Genomic DNA, 19,593 nt, shown 5'->3' on the forward strand with positions numbered 1-19,593 from the left:
CAACCCGAAAGTGCAATTCTGAGCACGAGCTCAAATGAGCTCGTTATCTCCATCGTCAGCTAGCGCAGAGATTCACACGATGTCAGGTATAAACATGTGTATCCGGTGTTGTATATGAGCCTATTTCCCAGACTATGGCCCACTCAACTGGCGACTTTAATGAGACAGCGGTCGTCGCCCGCTTGGCGGATCAGACGGGGACAAGCCGTCCTGTGCTACGGCTCAGACGGGCAGTCACCTAGCCTCCAGTCGCCCTCATTAATTGTGCACGCCAGCCAATCCACCTGCTTCCTCCGGTAGATTCGTTCCCTCTTTCCCCGTCTTATTTATCTTCTTCAACCTCGCCACCAAGGACCATGACTGGCTCACAATCTTCGTCTTGTGGCGACAAGGTACCTTCATCTCACGAGCCCGAGAACGCTCCTACAAGTGTCAGAAAGCATGTAAAATTTCCTTGCCAGCAAAAGTCATTTTACGAATCCAGATCCCCTTACTGAACATAAACATGATTCTTGCAGGCTGGGTTATGCCAGTTTTTGAGATCCACGGATACATACTAGCCGGAGCTTTAGTCGGCAAGGTTTGTCTCAGGCGTACATACTGCAGCAGCCTCTAGCTGTGCGCCCATCCCCTTTCGCTCCACCTGCTTTGGGTGCCATCGCAGGGGCTGGCTCGAATAGAGGAGGTTGTTCATCTCCATTATCACCATCACAGACCAGCCAAACGCCATGGACAAAAGCCACCATCTGCAAACAAAGCCATACACCATCACTCGATCAAAAAGCTCAGCAATAGCACGCTCGTTAATACAAATGCACCCCAAAAACTCGCAAATGAATTACTCAGATACAAATATCCATCCGACAGATGCGATTCCACACTATGACCCCCCGCGTTTTCTGCGGACTGCTTCACACTAGCCTCTGAAGCAATTTCCTCCGCAGAATTCTTTTTTTTTTGCGGAGTCCTCCCCAAAAATCTGAAACCACGCCCATGTACACATTGCAGCGAGACTGGCATCCTGTTTGTTGCGTCTCTGTCCCGTTGTTTCCTGTCGTTCAAAATTTAAAAATATTTTACACAAGGGTGTATGGTAAACCAACGACACTGCCCTCCACGCTCTAGGCTGTTACGTCAGTTCAATCACAGGATATGGACCAAATATTTATGTGTAATCATGTATTAAAGAATCACGGTTAATTCTCTCTGCTATCAAAACAATCCTCTGCACTGCTGGTTGAATTTCAAGCTGAACCAACTTAACACAAGCACCTCTAAAACCAAGGAGAGCTAAAAAACAAGCAAACATTTGAATCCAACTAAGAAAATAACCATCTTTCACATCTTACATTACTCAGGAGTCTGGCGAATTGTATACTAAACCAAAAGCGGAGGCAACAGTTCATGCTTAAACAAAGATATGATCGAACTCAAGCTACAAGTATTGACGACATTCCCCAGCCACTAAAGCTGAAGAAGCTTCTACTTAAGACATGAGCTCCTACTTAACACACCTGTAATGCAGAAAAAGAATCTAGATAAGCCATCAGACCATAACCGACCACAATATACGAAAATACTACGCCTACTACATTCCATTGGCTAGCCCAAGCTCCATTGCCTTATTATGGTTGTTGCGGCGGTGCCACGCAACACCATAGTTCTTGCATCTAGCAGGCTTCCGAGGTTGCTTTGGAAGATCACAGTCAGGACATGTGGTTCGCTTGTGCCCTCGCCTATGACAAATCGTGCAAAACCTGGTCATCTTGCTCAAACCTTCAAACAGAGCTTTCTCCCTACTTGTCATTGGCTGCCCCAATTCTTTCCTCTTCGCAGGAGCCAGCGCCCAGCAGTCCCTCCAATCTGTTGCTTGTCCTTGGTACTGAATCACCATCAGCTAAAACAGCAACAGCTTCTCTGGCACTAGTGTTTTGATCTGCACCCACCACCACAGGCTGCACTTGATTCAACACTGCACCCCTGTCTGCGAGTCGATCCTCGAGGCCAAGACCATCCCTAACTTCTGCATAAGGTAGCATCACAGTCAAATTTGACTTGAACAACTCTGTCAATCGATTGTATGCTTCCACACTTGTGTTGCCTAGCCTAACAAGTTCTTTCTGGTATTGTGAAAGGTGTGGAGGCAATATATCTCACGCATCCTTCGTCCACCTCTTCACTATGTGTTTCTCCGGTACTTTAGCTCTTTTATGTAATCTAGGACCTGCACGAAACAAAATTAACTATTGTCAACAGAAAGTTTCCATCCCACCCACCCACACAAAGCTCTTCTAAGACGATAGCCCCCCACAAACTAATTCACAAACCTTCAACACATGGCTGCACAGCAAGCCCATGTATGCACTGGCCACACTCGCAGTCGAATTCATTGCCTCCATCTATCATTGTAACCTTGTACGAAACTCTGCACCACTTCTCCCTCTTCTATGCTTCACTATGAATTGCCACATATGTTTTTATGCTTCTCAACCTCTTCAACTTGATAAGCCCCGCACTTGTACAGTATGTGCCCAAATTGTTCAAACATAGCTCTTGTATAAATCTTGCTCGCATGCCTTCTGACAGCAAGATTTCCCTCATCGGTGGCCTACCCTGCAATTGAAGCGAACATCATCAAAAGGGAGTTACAATATTATTAGCAAGAAACGTCTACAAAAACCAATTATAACATCCAAATCGTCCTTACAATTCTTGTTTGCTTCTCCTCGTAGTTCTACTCCGATTCTCTATCAAACTGAAGCCTCATGTACTTCTGCACAAACATGTGCATTCGACACCTGGGGGGCACATAATTCTTTAGTATGTGGTTTGCGTTTTCACTCCTCTGTGTGCTAGTTGCGCCATGTAATAAGGTTTAGTCCACTTGTGCCTAATCTTGTACAGTTGCGCCGTGTAAGTGTGTGATCTCTGCTTGTATTTATCCAGCAACATCTCCCAACCTTTCTCAAATTCATCCTCCGTCAGCATGTGATTTACTTTATGAAAATCTGTTGTGAACTCACTCTTCTTGGTGTACAGAGCACCTAACGTCTCCTTCGCTTTCCTCAGCACATGCCATTTGCACCACCGGTGCACCGTGTCAGGCATAATGTTTTTCATCGCCAGCTCCATCACATGGTTCTGGTCTGAAACACCACAAACATAAAACTTCTTCATTACTATGACACTCATAAAAACAAACTTCTAACCATACAGAAAACCATATGTGCAGAAGAGCAGATAAAACAAGTTACCAGTTAGTATGGTCATTGGTGGAGATCCAACCATCATTCTAAGAAATTCAGAGGATACCCAATCAAACATAGGCCCCTTCATCATATTCCTTGGTCTAGACAGACAGCTAATATGGCCTGCAAAACGCAGACAGATGCAGGATGTACCTCCCACCATCGAACCTGAAGATTTTATTCTCTAATTTCTAGTTTCTCCCACCATCTGAACAAGTCCATGGGATGAAAAGTTGGTATACCTTTTGTTCCACCCCCGTGCCTGGAGCTTCCCTGCTGACAGCTCCGATGTTGGCGGCGAGCTGCCTCTTCTGTTTGCTGCCTCTTCGTTCGCCAACAAGATTTGTCCGTCGCCGCTGCCCACCGTCGCCTCTTGTGCCGCCTGTCGCTCCGCCTGCTTCGCCACCTCCAAAGACTCGCGCTCTGCCAGCCGGCCCACCTCCAAATCACCTATCAGATGGATATTCATAGCTACAGGAGGCAGCACCAAGCTTTCCCCTATCTCCTCAAGAACACTAGATCTGAAAGTTGCGCAAGCAAGCCCGTCAGCTGGATCTAGTAAAACAGAGCGCCAAAGATGGATGCGGCATCGTCCGAGAAAGGAACATCCACGTACCTGCCGATCGGCTGCATCCGAAACTCCATGGTGTTTCGCCGGCGGCGCTCCGTGCCTCCACAGTCCCCAAATCACGCACGCGGCACGCCCTAGCCGAGAACACTCTCGAGCCTGCAATCAATTCGCGTGTGGAACCATTACACGAAAAGCAAAATTCCTGAGCCACGGATCAGACGGAAACGCTGATTCTGGTCCACGGCTCACCCAGTCCGCCGTCGACGGCCGTCCAACTTTTCGCAGATCGTCCCCCCGTACCAGCACGCAATGGCCGACCACCCAACGCAGTGGCATACGTATTTCGCTACAGGGCTCGATTTTCTGGCGCACCGAACACTGTGGTATATAAAAATGGCACAGATCCAAAAACCCTTACCTACGGCCGAGATAGCGGGCTCATCTGAGCTCGCGCTCAATTACTCCGCGTCCGCCCCAACCTGAAATTTATCCTCCCTTCCCTTTTTCCTTCTATTTTTCTTTCCAGATTGTTTGTGCGTCTGCGCGCGGCTTCTTGGCCCGGTCAATATTTCTTCCCGGTCATTCAACGACGATTTAGTGAGAATCACGAATCGACAACTTTTTGTTGAGCGCCGAGATCGCTTGAATCGGGAATTTCTGTCCCACGCCACCAGTTTTTCTTGAGCTTCTTCGTGTCAATCGCAGAAAGGGGGCGAAAGCTTATCCTTTCCTTTTTCTTTGTAAAAGAGAAGTTGCAAGATGCTATATTGACCCCATTTTTGCAGGAAATGGAGGTTGTGGATTTGGTGTCATCCGACTCCGAGGACGAGGCGTGCGCGCACTCGCCTGATCGGAAGCGTCCTGCCTGGGAGCCCGCGGATCCATCCCGCGGCCCCGGGAGTCTTCCCGAGCAGACAAGCAGAATGGCCTGGCCGCCGCAGCAGCCAAGTCAGGCGGTGAAGAAGGACAAGGAGAAGGCAGGCGAGGGGAGAGCGCGTGGGCAGCAGGACCCCCTTCGCTCAGGGGAGGATCGCATGGTTCTGGTGCTGGTATCTTGGGAGCTAGGTCTGTGGGGTGGGATTCATGGAGTGCAGCGGCACACAAATCTAGAGATGGAAGAAGTGAAACGGCCGAGTGTTGTTGGGGACCTTGGGGTGATGAGATTTGCAGATCAGTCTCTGTGCCCAAGGAAGATGGTGCTGCGATGCCTGGACAGAGCTCTATGGCCATTCCTGAGCTACTCATGGAAGACAGTAGCGCATGGCTGTCGAGGATCAAGGGGCTCCATTTCCCACTTCCTGATGAGAGCCAGTTGAAGGCCAGGCAAATTCAGTCAGATGAGATGCTTGCTCTTAAGCTTCAAGAGCAGTTCAACCAGGAACAGCCAGGCTCGCAATCTTCCCAGCAGGTTGTTTCTGTTGCTTACTTCTCAATCTTGATGTGCCTTTTTTCAGTGAAAGTTCCGTTTCTTAGTTGTTGTTTTCTTCTACCAGTCGCTTCTTGGCTTCTTCTGATGAATTCACTACTGATGCAAGTTTAGTAAACGGCTGCTGGCATCTTGCAGGTTGATACGACTCTAGCTTGGACACTGCAAGAGGAAGATGCTGCGCGTGCAAGAATTGCTGCGAGAGAGGGCCAATCTAGTTCTGTAAGTTGCCGCTCTGTCTTGATGCATATGTTGTGGGGATTCGCTTACTGAAAAATCTTGCAAGAATCATGTGATCATCTTCTTATGAAAAGTGGAATGCTTTCAGTTAGTTATGAGTTATGACTGAACTGACATGTTGATGCCCATAACTCTAAGTTAAGTTTGCCGGAAACCATAGCTACCCTCTCTGCTTTATTGATGAAACCTTTGCACTTTGCAAATCAGGTAGCTGAAAGGCGAATTGCATTGCACCAACTAATATTTGAGGCAAAGTTAGCATGACATCATATATGCCTGCAATCACCTAATACCTGTTGTTGGGTTACTACTTAACTTGGGAGAATACTCAGTACCAAAAAATCATACTGCTCTTACTCTTGAGTTTTGTGTTCTTGACTTGTATTTCAAGTTCCAACTTCATGACTGCATTTCCCTGCTCACCTATTGGCTATGGCATTCTGTTGATTCTTTTCCTCAGTTATCTGCATCCTATCCTTCCTTTAATTTCGTAACTGTACTTTGTGCTCAGAGCCAGAGGGACCGCTCAATGGCACACTTGTATTCATACGGCTGGCGCTCGCAAGTTCAAGGTTCTACTTCATGGCCACCTAGTCACACATCAGCTCCAATAACAAGCAGACGGTGGTTGCCAAGAAACAGCGGCCCAGGATCAGAGCAACAAAATGTAGGACTCCTTGATAAGTTCTTTTTTTTTTGTTTTTTGAACTTCACTTGACTAAGGACTGACATTTGCTCGTTTCTCAGATGATTATCTCTCAACTGACCAAAGGGTGTTTTGGACAAGAAAACATGGATTTAGAAATGGTTAGTCTTTACCCTGTATTGCAAAAGAACATCTCTACTTTGGAATATGGAGGGGCATTTGTATGGTTGACTACTTGTCCCTCTCGTTTATTTATCATGTATGAGCAGCTCGTGAAAACCTAAATATTCATACTTCTTGCATTTTATTGGTAGTGATAACAGAAGTATACATGTTTCCATTCCTTTTATCCCAACAATACATTTGATTAATCAATGCCTGCCCCTAAATAATAATAACAACATACTTTAAAATCCATAAATTTTCCTTGGGGTGGCGTACTAAAGCAAAACCCTTCTTTCTACCCCTTACCTGATCAGGCCACATCAGCATAAGAGGATACTTTTTTTTCTCTAGTCCATGTAATATACTAAAGTGTGATGTGGCAACAATCATGTTATGGGATTTCAGTGGTAGGAAAAAAGAGATTGAAGGAGCGAATGCATCTCAGGATGCAATCATAAAGGCTCTGAGCAGTGCCGGAAATTGGAAGTTTATTCTTTGGTTGGTTTGCAGATTACATGCAGATATTCTTTTAAAGAATGGACTAATCAGCTAACTATTCTTATCGAGGGCTCAACTACTAGTTGGACCAACTAAACAATTAGCCAATTGTATCTGGAAAGCATAAAGTAATTGCCAGCTAGGCCATTGCAACTACTAACGCTTGTATCCTTAAGGGGTGATACCTTGTAACATATTGAACATGAATACCTAAACTAGTCTCCTGATGTGCCTCTATTACTGTCTATGTGTCACCATCTTTGCTGGCATGGCATGCCCAAAACTTCTACTCATGTTTTTGTGTTTCTAATGTAGAGAATGGCTGTGCTGGACTCACTCCAAGAAGCACTTGAAAGCTGTCCAGACACCTATCCTACAGATTCAGATGAGTAAGTGCTTACTGTTTTAATGCAAAAAAAATTCATCGGTGCAATGTTGTTTTGATGGAAAGTTCTGCAGCCAGGCTATATAATTATTGTCATAGTTGCATACTTGTCCTGATTTTGTATACTTATTTGCATGTGTTGTTTGTTTCTGTCTTATGTTCTGGATTGTTTCATATTGCTGAAGTGCTAATTCCTAAAACAGCTTTATAGATGTTTGCATTTTTTAGACAGCGAAAGGATCACCCTTCCAACCTCTACTTTTAGTACCCAATAGGTTAACTTAGATGGCTATCCTCATACTCCCAATACGTTCACTTAGATGGCTATCCTCATACTCCCACATATTCATACTACTTGTTGGTTCATGCATATTTATTAGTATGAGTTTCTGACTAATAGTTTCTCGTTGCTCACATATTAGTGATGACTATGAGAACCTGATAGCGCTTGATGACAACAACCATCACAGAGGAGCTTCTGACAGTGAAATTGACAGCTTGCCACTATCTGTTGCTGAGGTTCTTACTAAGTTTCTTACTAAAGACAAGATTGATGTGCATTATCTGTGGGGTTTGGAGGAGCTAACTTACTTGCCTCTCCCCTCTTTACATTGTGTTGAGATGAGAGGGGGAGTACCTACAGAGAGGAGGGCAGGTGGTGTCTGGTGACTCACGAGTAGTTCCTCTCGTCTCTGGCGGCTCTCACCGGGGCAGGGGGAAGAGGGGCTCCTCTTCTAGGTCAGCACCTCTCATGGGCTTGGGCCCAAGAGACAGATCTTGATGGGCTAGGGCCCATACCGGTTCAACACTCCCCCTCAAGATGGGTGGTAGATATCTATCATCCCCATCTTGTCACACGCCAAGTTACAGTCCTTTGTTCCCAGTCCCTTTGTCAAGCAATCTGCAAACTGCTGCCCAGAGCTGACATGAGTAAGGCTGATGATCCCAGCATCAAGTTTCTCTTTAATGAAGAAGCGATCAATTTCCACATGCTTCGTCCTATCATGTTGAACTGGGTTATTAGCAATGGCTATAGCTGACTGATTGTCACACCACACCCTTAAGGGTCCCTTCCTCAAGAGTTTCAACTCGCATAGTAGGTGCTTCACCCAGAGCATATCACACAACCCTTGAGATAATGCTCTATATTCAGCTTCTGTTGTTGATCTAGACACAACATTCTGTTTCTTGCTTCTCCGTGACACCAAATTTCCTCCCACAAACACACAGTAACCTGAAGTTGATCGTCTATCATCTTGACAGCTAGCCCAATCAGAGTCACTATAGCCATCCACCTCAAGATGTCCACTCTTCGCAAACCACAACCCTTTACCCGGAGTCCCCTTCAAGTATCTCAGGATTCTGTGAACAATATCAAGATGCCCTCTCCTTGGTTCATGCATGTATCTGCTCACCACCCCCACGGCATACGTAATGTCAGGCCTGGTATGACACAAGTACAATAACCTCCCAACCAGCTTCTGATAATCTTCCTTATTCACTAGCTCACCTGATTGTGCTGTTACTTGATGATTTTGTTCAATTGGAGTAGGGGCTGCACGACATCCCATCATGCCCATGTCACTCAAAAGATCCAAGGTGTATTTTCGTTGGCACAAAGATATTCCCTTCTCTGTCCGGGCCACTTCTATGCCAAGGAAGTACTTTAGATTTCCTAAGTCTTTTACCTCAAACTCCTTGCTCAGACACCCCTTCACTCTCTTTATTTCCTCCTCATCATCTCCAGTGATGATGATATCATCAACATACACTGCAACAATGGTGATCTTCTTATTAGTGTGTCTATAAAACACCGTGTGGTCACCATTACATTGGCCATACCCCATATTCCAAACAGCTCGTCTGAACCTATCAAACCATGCCCTCGGCGATTGCTTCAGACCATACAAGGATTTCTTCAGCCTGCATACCTTCCCCGTAGTCTGTTCTGTGCCAAAACCTGGCGGTATCTCCATGTATACCTCTTCTTTCAAGTCACCATGTAAGAAGGCATTCTTGACATCTAACTGGTGCAATTTCCACCCAAAGTTTGCAGCACACGAGACCAATACCCGTACCGTGTTCATCTTTGCAACTGGAGCAAATGTCTCATCATAGTCAATTCCATAAGTTTGATTATATCCTCTGGCAACCAATCTAGCCTTATACCGTTCCACCTTGCCCTCAGGATTCTGCTTCACAGTAAAAATCCACTTACAACTCACTGCTTTCTTTCGTGCCGGCAATGTGGTTAGCACCCATGTCTTGTTTTTTTTCAACGCTTCTAACTCCTCTATCATCGATTCACGCCACTTCGGATCTTGCTTTGCAGCCTTCCAATCCCTAGGGATAGACACAGTTTGCAGAGAGGCAACAAACGCCTTATATGAAGGTGACAAAGCCTTGTAAGACACAAAATTGCCAATATCAAGGTCATCACAAGCATCATCCTTTGGCAGAGCCTTCCTTGCTACCTCACCCTTCCTTGCCGCTTCACGTGTAGGTTTTCGCAACGCAATGGGCAGCTCCACTGTGTCAGATGAGCTTGCCTCACTGCCTTGCTGCTCCCCCTGCACTCTTGCCTCACTGCCTTGCTGCTCCCCCTGCACTCTTGCCTCCCTGCCTTGCTGCTCCCCCTGCACTCTTGCCTCCCTGCCTTGCTGCTCCCCCTGCACTTGTGGTTGCCGCCGAGAGTACACCAGGGTATTCGTCTGCCATCGATCCCGAACAGGAACCTGGAGAGCACCAATCTTAAGTGTATCGACAGTTGGCTCGACATGAGCCCGCACATCATGATCAGTGATGGTACTAACCGGAATTGTACCCACTATTGGTTGAACCTGAGCCTGCACATCATTATCAGTGTTAATGTCCACAGGATCACCGTGAGTATGAGACACATCCTTCTCCCCCTCTTGACCATCATGCACAGGGTGTAGGTGGTCAAGCTCTGCAAACAACAGACTGAGATCAGTCGGCTCACCATAGAATGGCTCAGACTCCCTGAATGTAACGTCCATACTTACAAACCTGCGTTTTTCAGAGGGACACCAACATTTATACCCCTGCTGACTAGACGAGTATCCCAGAAAGACACACTTCACTGCCCGAGGATCAAGCTTGCCAACAGATGGTCGGTGATCACGAACAAAGCAGGTACTGCCAAACAACTTTGGGGGAACAACAAACTTATTATCTCCAATGATCAACTCAGACGGAGATTTCATGCCAAGTATCCTGGAAGGTGTTCGGTTGATCAAGTATGTGGCTGTCATAACTGCATCATCCCACAAGAACTTAGGCACATTCATGGTAAACATCAACGACCGAGCGACCTCAAGAACATGACGATTCTTCCGTTCGGCCACTCCATTCTGAGGGGGGGTGTCCGGACATGAAGTTTGATGAAGAATCCCATGGTCAGCCATGAAAGCCCCAAAAATGTTGTTCACATACTCCGTTCCATTGTCCGTCCTGAGCACCTTGACCTGTACCTGAAACTGGTTCTTTACAAGAGCATGGAAGTTCTGAAAACAGCTAAACACCTCATCCTTGTGACGCATCAAGTAAATCCAAGTCATGCGAGAATAGCAGTCAATAAAGGTAGCAAAATACTTCTTCCCATTCATTGACACCACTGGGCTAGTCCATACATCCGAATGAATAAGCATAAAAGGAGATATGCTCCTGAGCCCCTTACTCACATATGAGGCCCGTGTGTGTTTTGCATATTCACAAGCATCACATGTCGGCTTGCCTTTGCCTATTCCACACATAACATCCGGAAATATTCTACTCATCTTATCAAAAGATACATGCCCCATCCTACAATGATGGATCATCGCCTGCTTCTCCTTATCCTCCATGGTCGCAGCACACACCAAGTCCGGCTGCACCTCCTGGTCCATGTACCAGAGCCCCCTACGCCTGGTGCCAGTCCCAACCGTCTGGCTCGTCTGTCGCACCTGAATCAAGCAACCGAACTTGTCAAGGATCACATGACAGTCCATTTGATCAATGAGTGCACTGAAAGAGACCAAATTGACAGGAAAGGCTGGCACATGTAAAACTGACGATAGGGAAATGGTCGGAGTACACTTTACTGTACCAACCCCTATGACTGGTTGTTTTGTGCCATCAGCCGTTTGTATAGTGCCCGTGTGAGAGGGAGGATGCTTAGTGTAAGATTCGAACACACATGAGTTACTAGCAACATGCTTAGATGCTCCAGAGTCAAGAACCCACTCTGGAGCACTCTCATTAGTAGCAAGAGATGCTCTTTCCGGATTACCTTCATCAGTGGAGGCCCAGTGAGCAAAGTCTCCATAGACAACATCATCTACATCTTTGCCTTTGGACGTCCCAGTGTCTCCTGCAACGGCCATGTGAGCCCTCTGACCCCCTGAGTGTCCTGAGTAGCCACCTCTACCTCTAGAAGCCTGGCTCCATGAGGTCTCTGAGTATCCACCTCTGCCTCTAGCACTTCTACCTCTGCCTGCTCCCCCTCTGTTATATCCCCTGCCTCTGCCACGAGTTGGACATTCTCTCTTCCAGTGACCTACCTCCCCACAGATATGACATTTGGTGGGATCTCCCCACTCCATGCGCTCAGTGACTGCAAATGTCGAAGCTGGCACAACCTTCATGTCTGCATGCTCAAGGGATAGGCGCACCTCCTCTTGAGTCATCGCTGCAATAGCCTCAGGAATGGTAGGCAGACTAGGTTGGTGCAATAGGGAAGCCTTCCTGCCATCAAAGCAACCTTTGAGGCCAGCCAAAAATTTCAGCACACGCCTGCGTGCCATCCACTTATGCCCTGACTCGATTGAAGCCGCATCATAGAGTTCCAAGGGATCACAGTTATCCTGGTCAGCCCACAGAGCCTGCAGTTCTGCCACGTATGTCATCACTGACATGCCATCATCTTGACGCAGCAACCTAATCTTGTCCTCAATCTGAGCAATGAGCATGACATTGCCCTTGCCAGAGTATTGAGTGGACAGAATCTTCCATATCTCAGCAGGTGAGGATAGCCCCTCCACAGAGCGTCCAATGGAGGGCACCACGGAGTTCAACAACCACACCATAAGTACAGAGTGGATGACCTTCCACCTCTTGCCCTCTGCACTACTCTTGTCCCTTGGTTCTACAACGGTGCCCAACAAATATCCATCAAGCTCCTGCTGCTCCACAGCCCACAAAGCCCTTCTGGACCAGCTCAAATAATTTGTTGCCCCCTCTAGCTTCATGTCCAGGGGCGACATTTCAAGCTTTTGAGCCACTCCCTGTCGAGGAACGATGGCCCCAGAGTTGGACTCCGCGAGGATCTTAGCGAGCTTCTCCAAAGCCTCGGCAAGACCAGTTGGTTCAGCCATTGTTTGGCGGGATAAGCAGCAACAGCAAAACTCAGCAACACCTCTTCTTCTCTTTCCAACCAGCAGCAGCTCAGCTTCAGCAACACCTCTTCTTCTCTTTCCAACCAGCAGCAGCTCCTCGCAGGAATAAGCTCCAGCACCTCCTCTTCCCTCTCCCCCTCAGCAGCACCAGCAGTAGCAGCAACAGAGTCAGCAGCAGCAAACACGCAGCCTCCAGGACCACAGCGCCCAGCAGCAGCTCCTCTCCTCTCGATCACTCCCCTTTCTACTCTCCGCTCAGCAGCACCACAGCGCACGTAGGACGCACGCACTCCTTCTCTCCACTGGTGCTCCTCCTCTGCTCCTCTGCCTGCTGCCGCTCAGCACACGCACGCCAGCAACCACCCCGAGCAGCTCCTCTTCCTCTGCAGCCGCCCGAGGACGAGGAAGAGCCCGAGCAGGGGCTCTGCCTCCGGTCCAAGAAGCAGCAGCAGCAGCCGCCCGCGCAGCTCTGCCGGGCCGCTCCCCGCGTCTCTCGTGCGTGCAGCTCTCCGCAGCCTCCCGCCGCGCGCGCCAGATCCGCCGCCACCTCGCCGGACGTCGCCGCCGTCTCCTTAGGCCCCGCCGTCGCTGGCCTCTGATACCATGTTGAGATGAGAGGGGGAGTACCTACAGAGAGGAGGGCAGGTGGTGTCTGGTGACTCACGAGTAGTTCCTCTCGTCTCTGGCGGCTCTCACCGGGGCAGGGGGAAGAGGGGCTCCTCTTCTAGGTCAGCACCTCTCATGGGCTTGGGCCCAAGAGACAGATCTTGATGGGCTAGGGCCCATACCGGTTCAACACATTGTCAGGGAGAAAGCCGCCGGGACGAGCCCTGCCCTATATGCCTGGACTGCCCTGCTGATGGTGCTTCCCTCCGGCATCTGCCCTGTGCACACAAATTCCATAAAGAGGTACACATGCATTCTGTATATTGGAGCTGCTCCGGGTTCTAAATTTCCATTCTAACATATTTTTGTGGGTGCGATTTTCTTCAACTGCAGCACCTGTTGGAATATATAGCATGAAAAATAGATTAGGAGCCATTTCGACACTCCTGGCGCCGCAGTGCGTAAACAACTTTGTAGTGTTGCGTTACACAATGCTGGCCGGCTCTCTCTGAGCAGTGAGCAGAGGGTGTTTGAGTGATGCGGAGCCTCTCTCTCTATCTATCTCTTCTGTTGCCTGCGAGAAACAGGGTATCGCAAATATTGTATTCCTTTTTGCTGCAATTTTTGTGCAGGGGAGATGTGTGATATAGCCTGATTTCCATGTCGTGTGGGCCCTGTCCTGTAGTAGTCAAGGGGATGAAAGGTTTATTCTGCTGCAGACTTGTAGTTCATCGGTTCTGGGATCCTGAAGTAGGAGTACTATTATCTTTGTTATATCTGGCCCTCGAGCTGAAAGCATCCAACCTGATTCTTCAGTAATTTGTTCCATTCCATAGACTGTCATGCCTGGCAACCATAAGCTCGAACCAGTAAATTGTTCAGAATTTCGTGTTACTCTGCACCTGCCAAGGGTAACTTGCAAAAAAAAAACATCACAATCGGGTCGAAGTTATCAATGCTTCGGAAAAAGCCCACCAGAAAACATGCATTTTGATGGATGTTTGATGACTTTTGCTCGATTATGGTGGTCTTTTGCAATTTACTCACCTGTGCCAAGCACATCCCCATTCTTTACACCATCAGCTGTATATAATCATGGTGCGATAAGGCAATGGAGGTGAAAATTACTGCTCCTATGCAACTCGGAAATGTATATTTTCCCACGCTGGCAAGTGGCAACTAGAGTAGATATTTTCCAGCAGTTCTGCAGGCTCGATACGCTGATAACTCGCGGACGCGACTCGTCGCGCCACCACACGACGCCTCTCTCCCGTTCACCCGTCCCGATTCCGGATCACTCCCTCAGTCCCTCTCCTCTCCTCTCCACTCCCACGCCGAGATATTTCACGCGGCCCGCCCGCCATGTCGCTGCTCGCCGTCGTCACCAGCCGCGCCGCGGCCGTGCGCCCGCTTCGCGCCTCGGCGGCCTCGGGAGAGGCGGCGGCGGCCGCCGCGGACCAGCCGGCGGAGCGGAGGCCGGTGAAGATAATACTGCCCAAGAAGAAGCCGCAGAAGTGGTCCACGGGGATGGAGCCAGGGTCGTACGGCGGCGGCCCGACCACCATCAAGCCGCGCAAGTACTGGATGGGGAAGGAGGACCGCGACCCCATTGGCAACACCGACGACTTCATCTGGAACAAGAACTTCCTCCCCCACATGGAGCGCGTCATCGCCAACGGCGGCACCGACACGCCCGCCACCATCCCCCGCGTCACGCCGGTAAGCCCATCCCCGCTCCCGGCCGGGCAGCAAGCAAGCGCGCGTCTTAGTCCCGCTCAGTGAATTTGTTTCATTTGTTTCGAGCGTAAATGTTCTGCAGTGGGGGTTCTTATTCTAAGCTCCTAACCAAGCAATTCGTTTGAGCAGGCGGACGAGGACTCAGGGTTTCTAAGCATCAACCGCGCAATGGACCTTGACAGGTTACTCTTACCTCACCTCATCTCATCTGCTCCACACTTGGTGTCCCGACAATCGTTTCGCGGCATTTTGTAACGTAGGGTGTGCGTTGTAGTGTGGATGTTGATCTGAGCAAGGAGCTTATGGCACCAGCCAAGTCAATCTTGCAGACGCAGCTCAAGGCTGCCCGCCGTGGTCGATCCACTAGCGTTGAGGTTATTCGATCAAATGCCTTGCCCTCTGAATGTAGTCTTATTCTCTTGCCTCTTGTGGATGTCAATGAGTTGGGTTCTTGGAATTTGGATGTAGGCTGTCAATAGATCCACCTTCATTAGATGGAAGCTAGCTCCGACTCGACGGGAGCAGGAGCAATGGGACCGAGCGACCAGGGCAACCACCGGTGGCATTGTAAGCTGTTGCAGTTCTATAACTGACTTGTTGTTAATAATCTCTAGATATTCGTTGATGTGTGCATGTGAGACCCTTCTAACAAAAATTTCACCATGTTCACATCTTCATAGCATACATATGATGATGTATATACCCCTTTTCTAATTTTTGTTTTGGGTTTTGGTCCCCTTTTAGGATGTCATACTAAGGGAGTCGCAGCAGAAAGTGCAGCTGAAAGGGGACCCTAAGGTGGTGGCAGCTGAGGCCAGAGAGCAATACCTAAAGGTAATATCTCTTTTAAGTCCATATCAGGATTGAGTGCTGCTAGTTTCCTCCTTGTTTACCATCAACATGAACTGTACCTCTTGGAGTTGTACTTTGCTAAGTTATCAAGGACCAAGTATTCTTCAAGAATGAAATATGCACAAATTTGTGTTACTGTATTACTGATACTGAGGGTGTTTTGCAGTTGAAAGAAAGGTTGCAGTTGCTTACTTTAGGTATTGGTGGCATCGGGGTGGTTTCTGCTTATGTTTCATACACTCCTGAAATTGCTGCGAGGTATGCTTTTTCTTGGACGAGTTACATTGAATTCACTTTTGATTAGTGCTTCTCATATATGGAGTATGATGTTTGTTCATTTTGTGTCTGAAACTAAGTATAGGCTATTTATCTAGACAAACTTGGGATGTGGCCTTCTTTGTTACCGATTGCCAGGATTAGTTTGCGTCTTGTTCATTCTATCCCCAAAGTGCTGCCTTGCATGCTGCACTAATATCAGTTACTCTTCAGCTTTAGTGCAGGGCTGATTGGATCTCTGGTGTATCTCCGCATGCTTGGAACCAGTGTGGATTCTTTAGCGGGTGGAACTAAAGCAGCTGCCAAGTATATACTTCTTGCTGTTTCTCTTACAAATTGGATTTGGAATTACACTCGATGAGCTTTAATAATACTTATACCTAAAACAGTGCCCACACTTTGTTTAGTTTGGGAGAGCTACACTGCTAAATCTTAATTAAGATCTCATTTATAACATTGCAGTCTCTGGTCAAAATTGAAGGCTTTCATAGCCCATCTGTCAGATAGATAGACAAACCTTCAAGCAAAGATATCTTTCTTAGTTGAAGATCTTTCAGATAAACCATTCTAGTCTTGACTTACACCAAAGTTTGCCTGGCCTGTTCAGACCTGGTTCTGTTTTCACCTATGTAACACTGGCAGCTCATGATTCATGAAGACAAATATGACCTGTTCAGGTCCTTCCATTCAAGTTATTTATATTGCTAATCTGCCTTCAGCCAGAGGCTTAGTCAAAATAAAGATTAGAAAAAATAATGATCATTGTCTGAATCATGATCCCTAAGTATGAATTATTCAATGGACACTCCGTTGATTATATGACATATGTCGATCACCTTTAGTTATTTCTAAAACATACTTGCAGCATATTTTGACTGCGTTTAGAAAATGCTAGGTAACTGCTGCTACTTGTCTACTTGCTTGTAATACATGTAGCATCTAAATTTATACTGGAATGCTTGCAGGGGCGCTGCGGCACAGCCAAGATTGCTTATTCCAATGGTTCTTGTGATGATGTACAATCGATGGAATGCGTAAGTAGATCAAGTCTTTTAAAATACTTCCTCTGCCTCTAAATATAAGATGTTTTTGCAGTTCAAATTAACTGCAAAAACGTCTTATATTTAGAGGCAGATGCAGTATTTTCTGCTGAAATATTTTCGTAATATGTGAAACAAACAAACAAAAACTTACATGCATGTTTGCCTTTTGCCTTTTGCTTTTTCTGATGCAGGATACTAGTTCCAGAGTACGGCTTCATGCACCTGGAGTTGATACCCATGCTCGTTGGGTTTTTTACCTACAAGATTGCTATGTTTACTCAAGCGATTCAGGAATCAATACCTGATGTTGGAAACCGCGAAGTTTGAACACCGTTTTGGCTAATAGAAAAACAAAGAGAAGGTTGTTGTTGCCGTTGGGGGGAGACTGGTCACCGTTCATCAATATAGTAAGGCGCCAAGCCTCATCCTTTCTTCACCATAATTTCGAAGTTGCCATCAGCGCAACTCTTCTGAAAATTGAAGGATCTTAAATATTTATTTATGCTCATCCTTCCCTTTAAGCAGCATAACTGCAGGCATGCATGAGTTTACACTTTTGAAATGAAGTAACTTGATTCTGTTTAATGCCGATCCCATTCTTGTTATTTTTTACAGGTATTATTAAGGTTTTAGAAGAGTCTAATCTGGAGCCTGGAGATGCCGCCAGGTAGATGAGATGCACGCTGAGGCTGAGGATGCTGTCTGAACATATCGACTGATTGACAGCATTCCGCGGAGAAAGTTTACTTTGACTGTACAAAGGGAAGTTGGCAAGCACAAATTCAAGTTCCGTATAGTGTACACCTTTGAACTTTTGGTGCACTGACCCCGAGTCCTATGGTTGAGCTGGCATTTAACATTATTTACGCAAGGAGGTGGGCAGGATTCGGATCAGTACAGAATGTAAATAGTGCGGGCTGTCAATACACTAGCTCGGGAAGCTCTATATTTTACAAAGTGCTAAAAAATGATATATCTCCATTGACCCTGTTCAAATGCCACACTGTCTGCATGTGTTGTGTGGTGAGTTTAATACGCTGCACCATGTGATGATAATGCACCGGTGGTGGAGGACTTTTGTTTAGCGATGACATGAATATCGTTGACAATGAGAAGAAGAACAAGTAAAGAAATTGACACTATGCCATCACTAACGGGAATGGCTAAAAGTGGAAGTGATGGAGCTTGCCTGTTTGTTGGGATAATGCGAACCTTCTCAGGTAGGAGTAGATGCCTCCTTTCCTCATCTTGCTAATAGATGGTAGATTCCTCTGGTCCTGCGTGCGTTGATGTCATTGGTATTCAAGTGGTACTTTATTTACAAGAACGCCCCACCAACCACGTATGCATTCCATTTAAGCTGCGCATCTACAGCAACTCAATTCAACAGTAGGAGTGTGTGTGTCACCGGTTCCACGTGATCCATTGAAATTGAATGGTCCCTCCCTGCGCTGCGCTGCACTGCATCTAATAACTGAATGCTGCAGAGGAGAAACATGAGGCAGCAAAAGGGAAGAAGAGAAAAGATCATCATCATCATCATTGCCACGGCTCACAAGGAAGAAAGTACATTCATTTCAACTAGGCAGGAGTATTTTTCTTTTCCTCTCTTCCGTTCATATTGCTGGCCGTGGCCGTATCCTTCCGGCCACCCAAAAGAATCCTAAAATGGTATCGAAATGGAACCTACATCGATCAATGATAACAATAGTAATAATTTATAATCCCCCCAAAAAACAACGGAGCCAAAAGGTGGACAGGTGATGGTCGCGGTGCCTCCGACGCGTCGGCCCGGAAGCGGAGGAGGGACGGAGCATTTGCTCTTGCTCCACCACGCACGCACGCGCGCGAGTTCTCGGAAGGGCTCCACCACGCCGCGGGCACGCGCCTACGACCGCGAGTCAACGCTCTCCGCTGCTGCCCCTTCCTCGGAGGCGGAGGCGGAGGCGGTCGCCGAGGCCGCGGCGGCGGCCGATCGGGCGCTGGGCCGAGGCCTGCGGCGGCCCGGGGTCGCGGTGGCGACGCGGCGGAGCGCGCCGCCGGCCGTCCAGTAGCGGCGGCAGGCGCGGCAGAGGTGGCGCGGCTGCCGCACGTTGTAGTTGTTGAAGTAGCAGAACTTGGTCTCCCTGCTCCCGCACCTCGGGCATGGCAACGGCTCGCCCCCGACCGCGGCCTGCTGCGTCGTCGACGGGGGAGGAGGAGGAGGCGGCGGGGCCGAGGCGCTCTGTCCCGCGGAGATGGAGGTGGAGGCGGGGGCGGAGGCGGCGCGGTGGGCGTCGGGCTGGATGACCTGGCCGAAGAGCTTGAAGGCGGAGGCGTCCGCGTTGGTGGCGTGGGTGGGGAGGTTCGCCATGGAGGAGGCAGGGGAGATGGAGGTGGGTAGGAAAGTGCCCCCCTATATAGAGGAGGAGGCGGCGGTGGTCATCCCATCCCCCTTGCTTTTACTCCTCCTTTGCTTAATAAACCTGACTTCTTTGTGTGACATGGGTGATGGCCGGCCCCAT

At 48.0% G+C, this 19,593-nt stretch overlaps 3 protein-coding genes, 1 long non-coding RNA gene and 1 pseudogene across 9 annotated transcripts; 2 read left to right on the forward strand and 3 right to left on the reverse strand.

Moving 5' to 3' along the window:
• Positions 1-1,308: 1,308 nt before the first annotated feature.
• LOC119276798 lies at positions 1,309-17,259 on the reverse strand. Of its 5 annotated transcripts, none has more exons than XR_005136816.1 (7): positions 17,241-17,259; positions 3,865-3,975; positions 3,491-3,769; positions 3,255-3,416; positions 2,708-3,146; positions 2,328-2,613; positions 1,309-2,224 (listed from the first exon to the last, which is right to left on the reverse strand). It is a non-coding gene; the product is annotated as an uncharacterized LOC119276798 (long non-coding RNA). The 5 variants fall into 5 exon arrangements; XR_005136814.1 differs by lacking the exon at positions 17,241-17,259 and adding an exon at positions 4,069-4,176; XR_005136815.1 differs by lacking the exon at positions 17,241-17,259 and having other exon boundaries at positions 3,255-3,371; positions 3,865-4,167.
• Positions 4,355-14,111, forward strand: LOC119276794 (annotated as a pseudogene).
• Positions 11,010-11,897, reverse strand: LOC119276797 (branchpoint-bridging protein-like). The gene is made up of 2 exons (XM_037557956.1): positions 11,471-11,897; positions 11,010-11,144 (listed from the first exon to the last, which is right to left on the reverse strand). Exons 1-2 carry the CDS (start codon positions 11,865-11,867, stop codon positions 11,101-11,103), a joined length of 441 nt encoding a protein of 146 aa, XP_037413853.1. The 5' UTR covers positions 11,868-11,897; the 3' UTR covers positions 11,010-11,100.
• On the forward strand, positions 14,249-18,085 carry LOC119276795 (protein CONSERVED ONLY IN THE GREEN LINEAGE 160, chloroplastic-like). 2 transcript variants are annotated; one of them, XM_037557953.1, is made up of 10 exons: positions 14,249-14,900; positions 15,048-15,100; positions 15,193-15,292; positions 15,387-15,485; positions 15,663-15,752; positions 15,937-16,028; positions 16,260-16,352; positions 17,012-17,080; positions 17,281-17,501; positions 17,705-18,085. In XM_037557953.1, exons 1-9 carry the CDS (start codon positions 14,544-14,546, stop codon positions 17,414-17,416), a joined length of 1,089 nt encoding a protein of 362 aa, XP_037413850.1. In that variant the 5' UTR covers positions 14,249-14,543; the 3' UTR covers positions 17,417-17,501; positions 17,705-18,085. The 2 variants fall into 2 exon arrangements, with proteins under 2 accessions (XP_037413850.1, XP_037413851.1); XM_037557954.1 differs by having other exon boundaries at positions 17,281-17,496.
• Positions 18,086-18,604: 519 nt separating this feature from the next.
• Positions 18,605-19,508, reverse strand: LOC119276796 (dof zinc finger protein 5-like). Its single transcript, XM_037557955.1, has one exon. The coding sequence runs from the start codon at positions 19,440-19,442 to the stop codon at positions 18,978-18,980; it is 465 nt and encodes a 154-aa protein (XP_037413852.1). The 5' UTR covers positions 19,443-19,508; the 3' UTR covers positions 18,605-18,977.
• Between the last annotated feature and the right edge of the window lie 85 nt (positions 19,509-19,593).

The sequence above is a fragment of the Triticum dicoccoides genome, chromosome 3B, assembly GCF_002162155.2.
Source record: "Triticum dicoccoides isolate Atlit2015 ecotype Zavitan chromosome 3B, WEW_v2.0, whole genome shotgun sequence".
NCBI lineage: Eukaryota > Viridiplantae > Streptophyta > Magnoliopsida > Poales > Poaceae > Triticum > Triticum dicoccoides.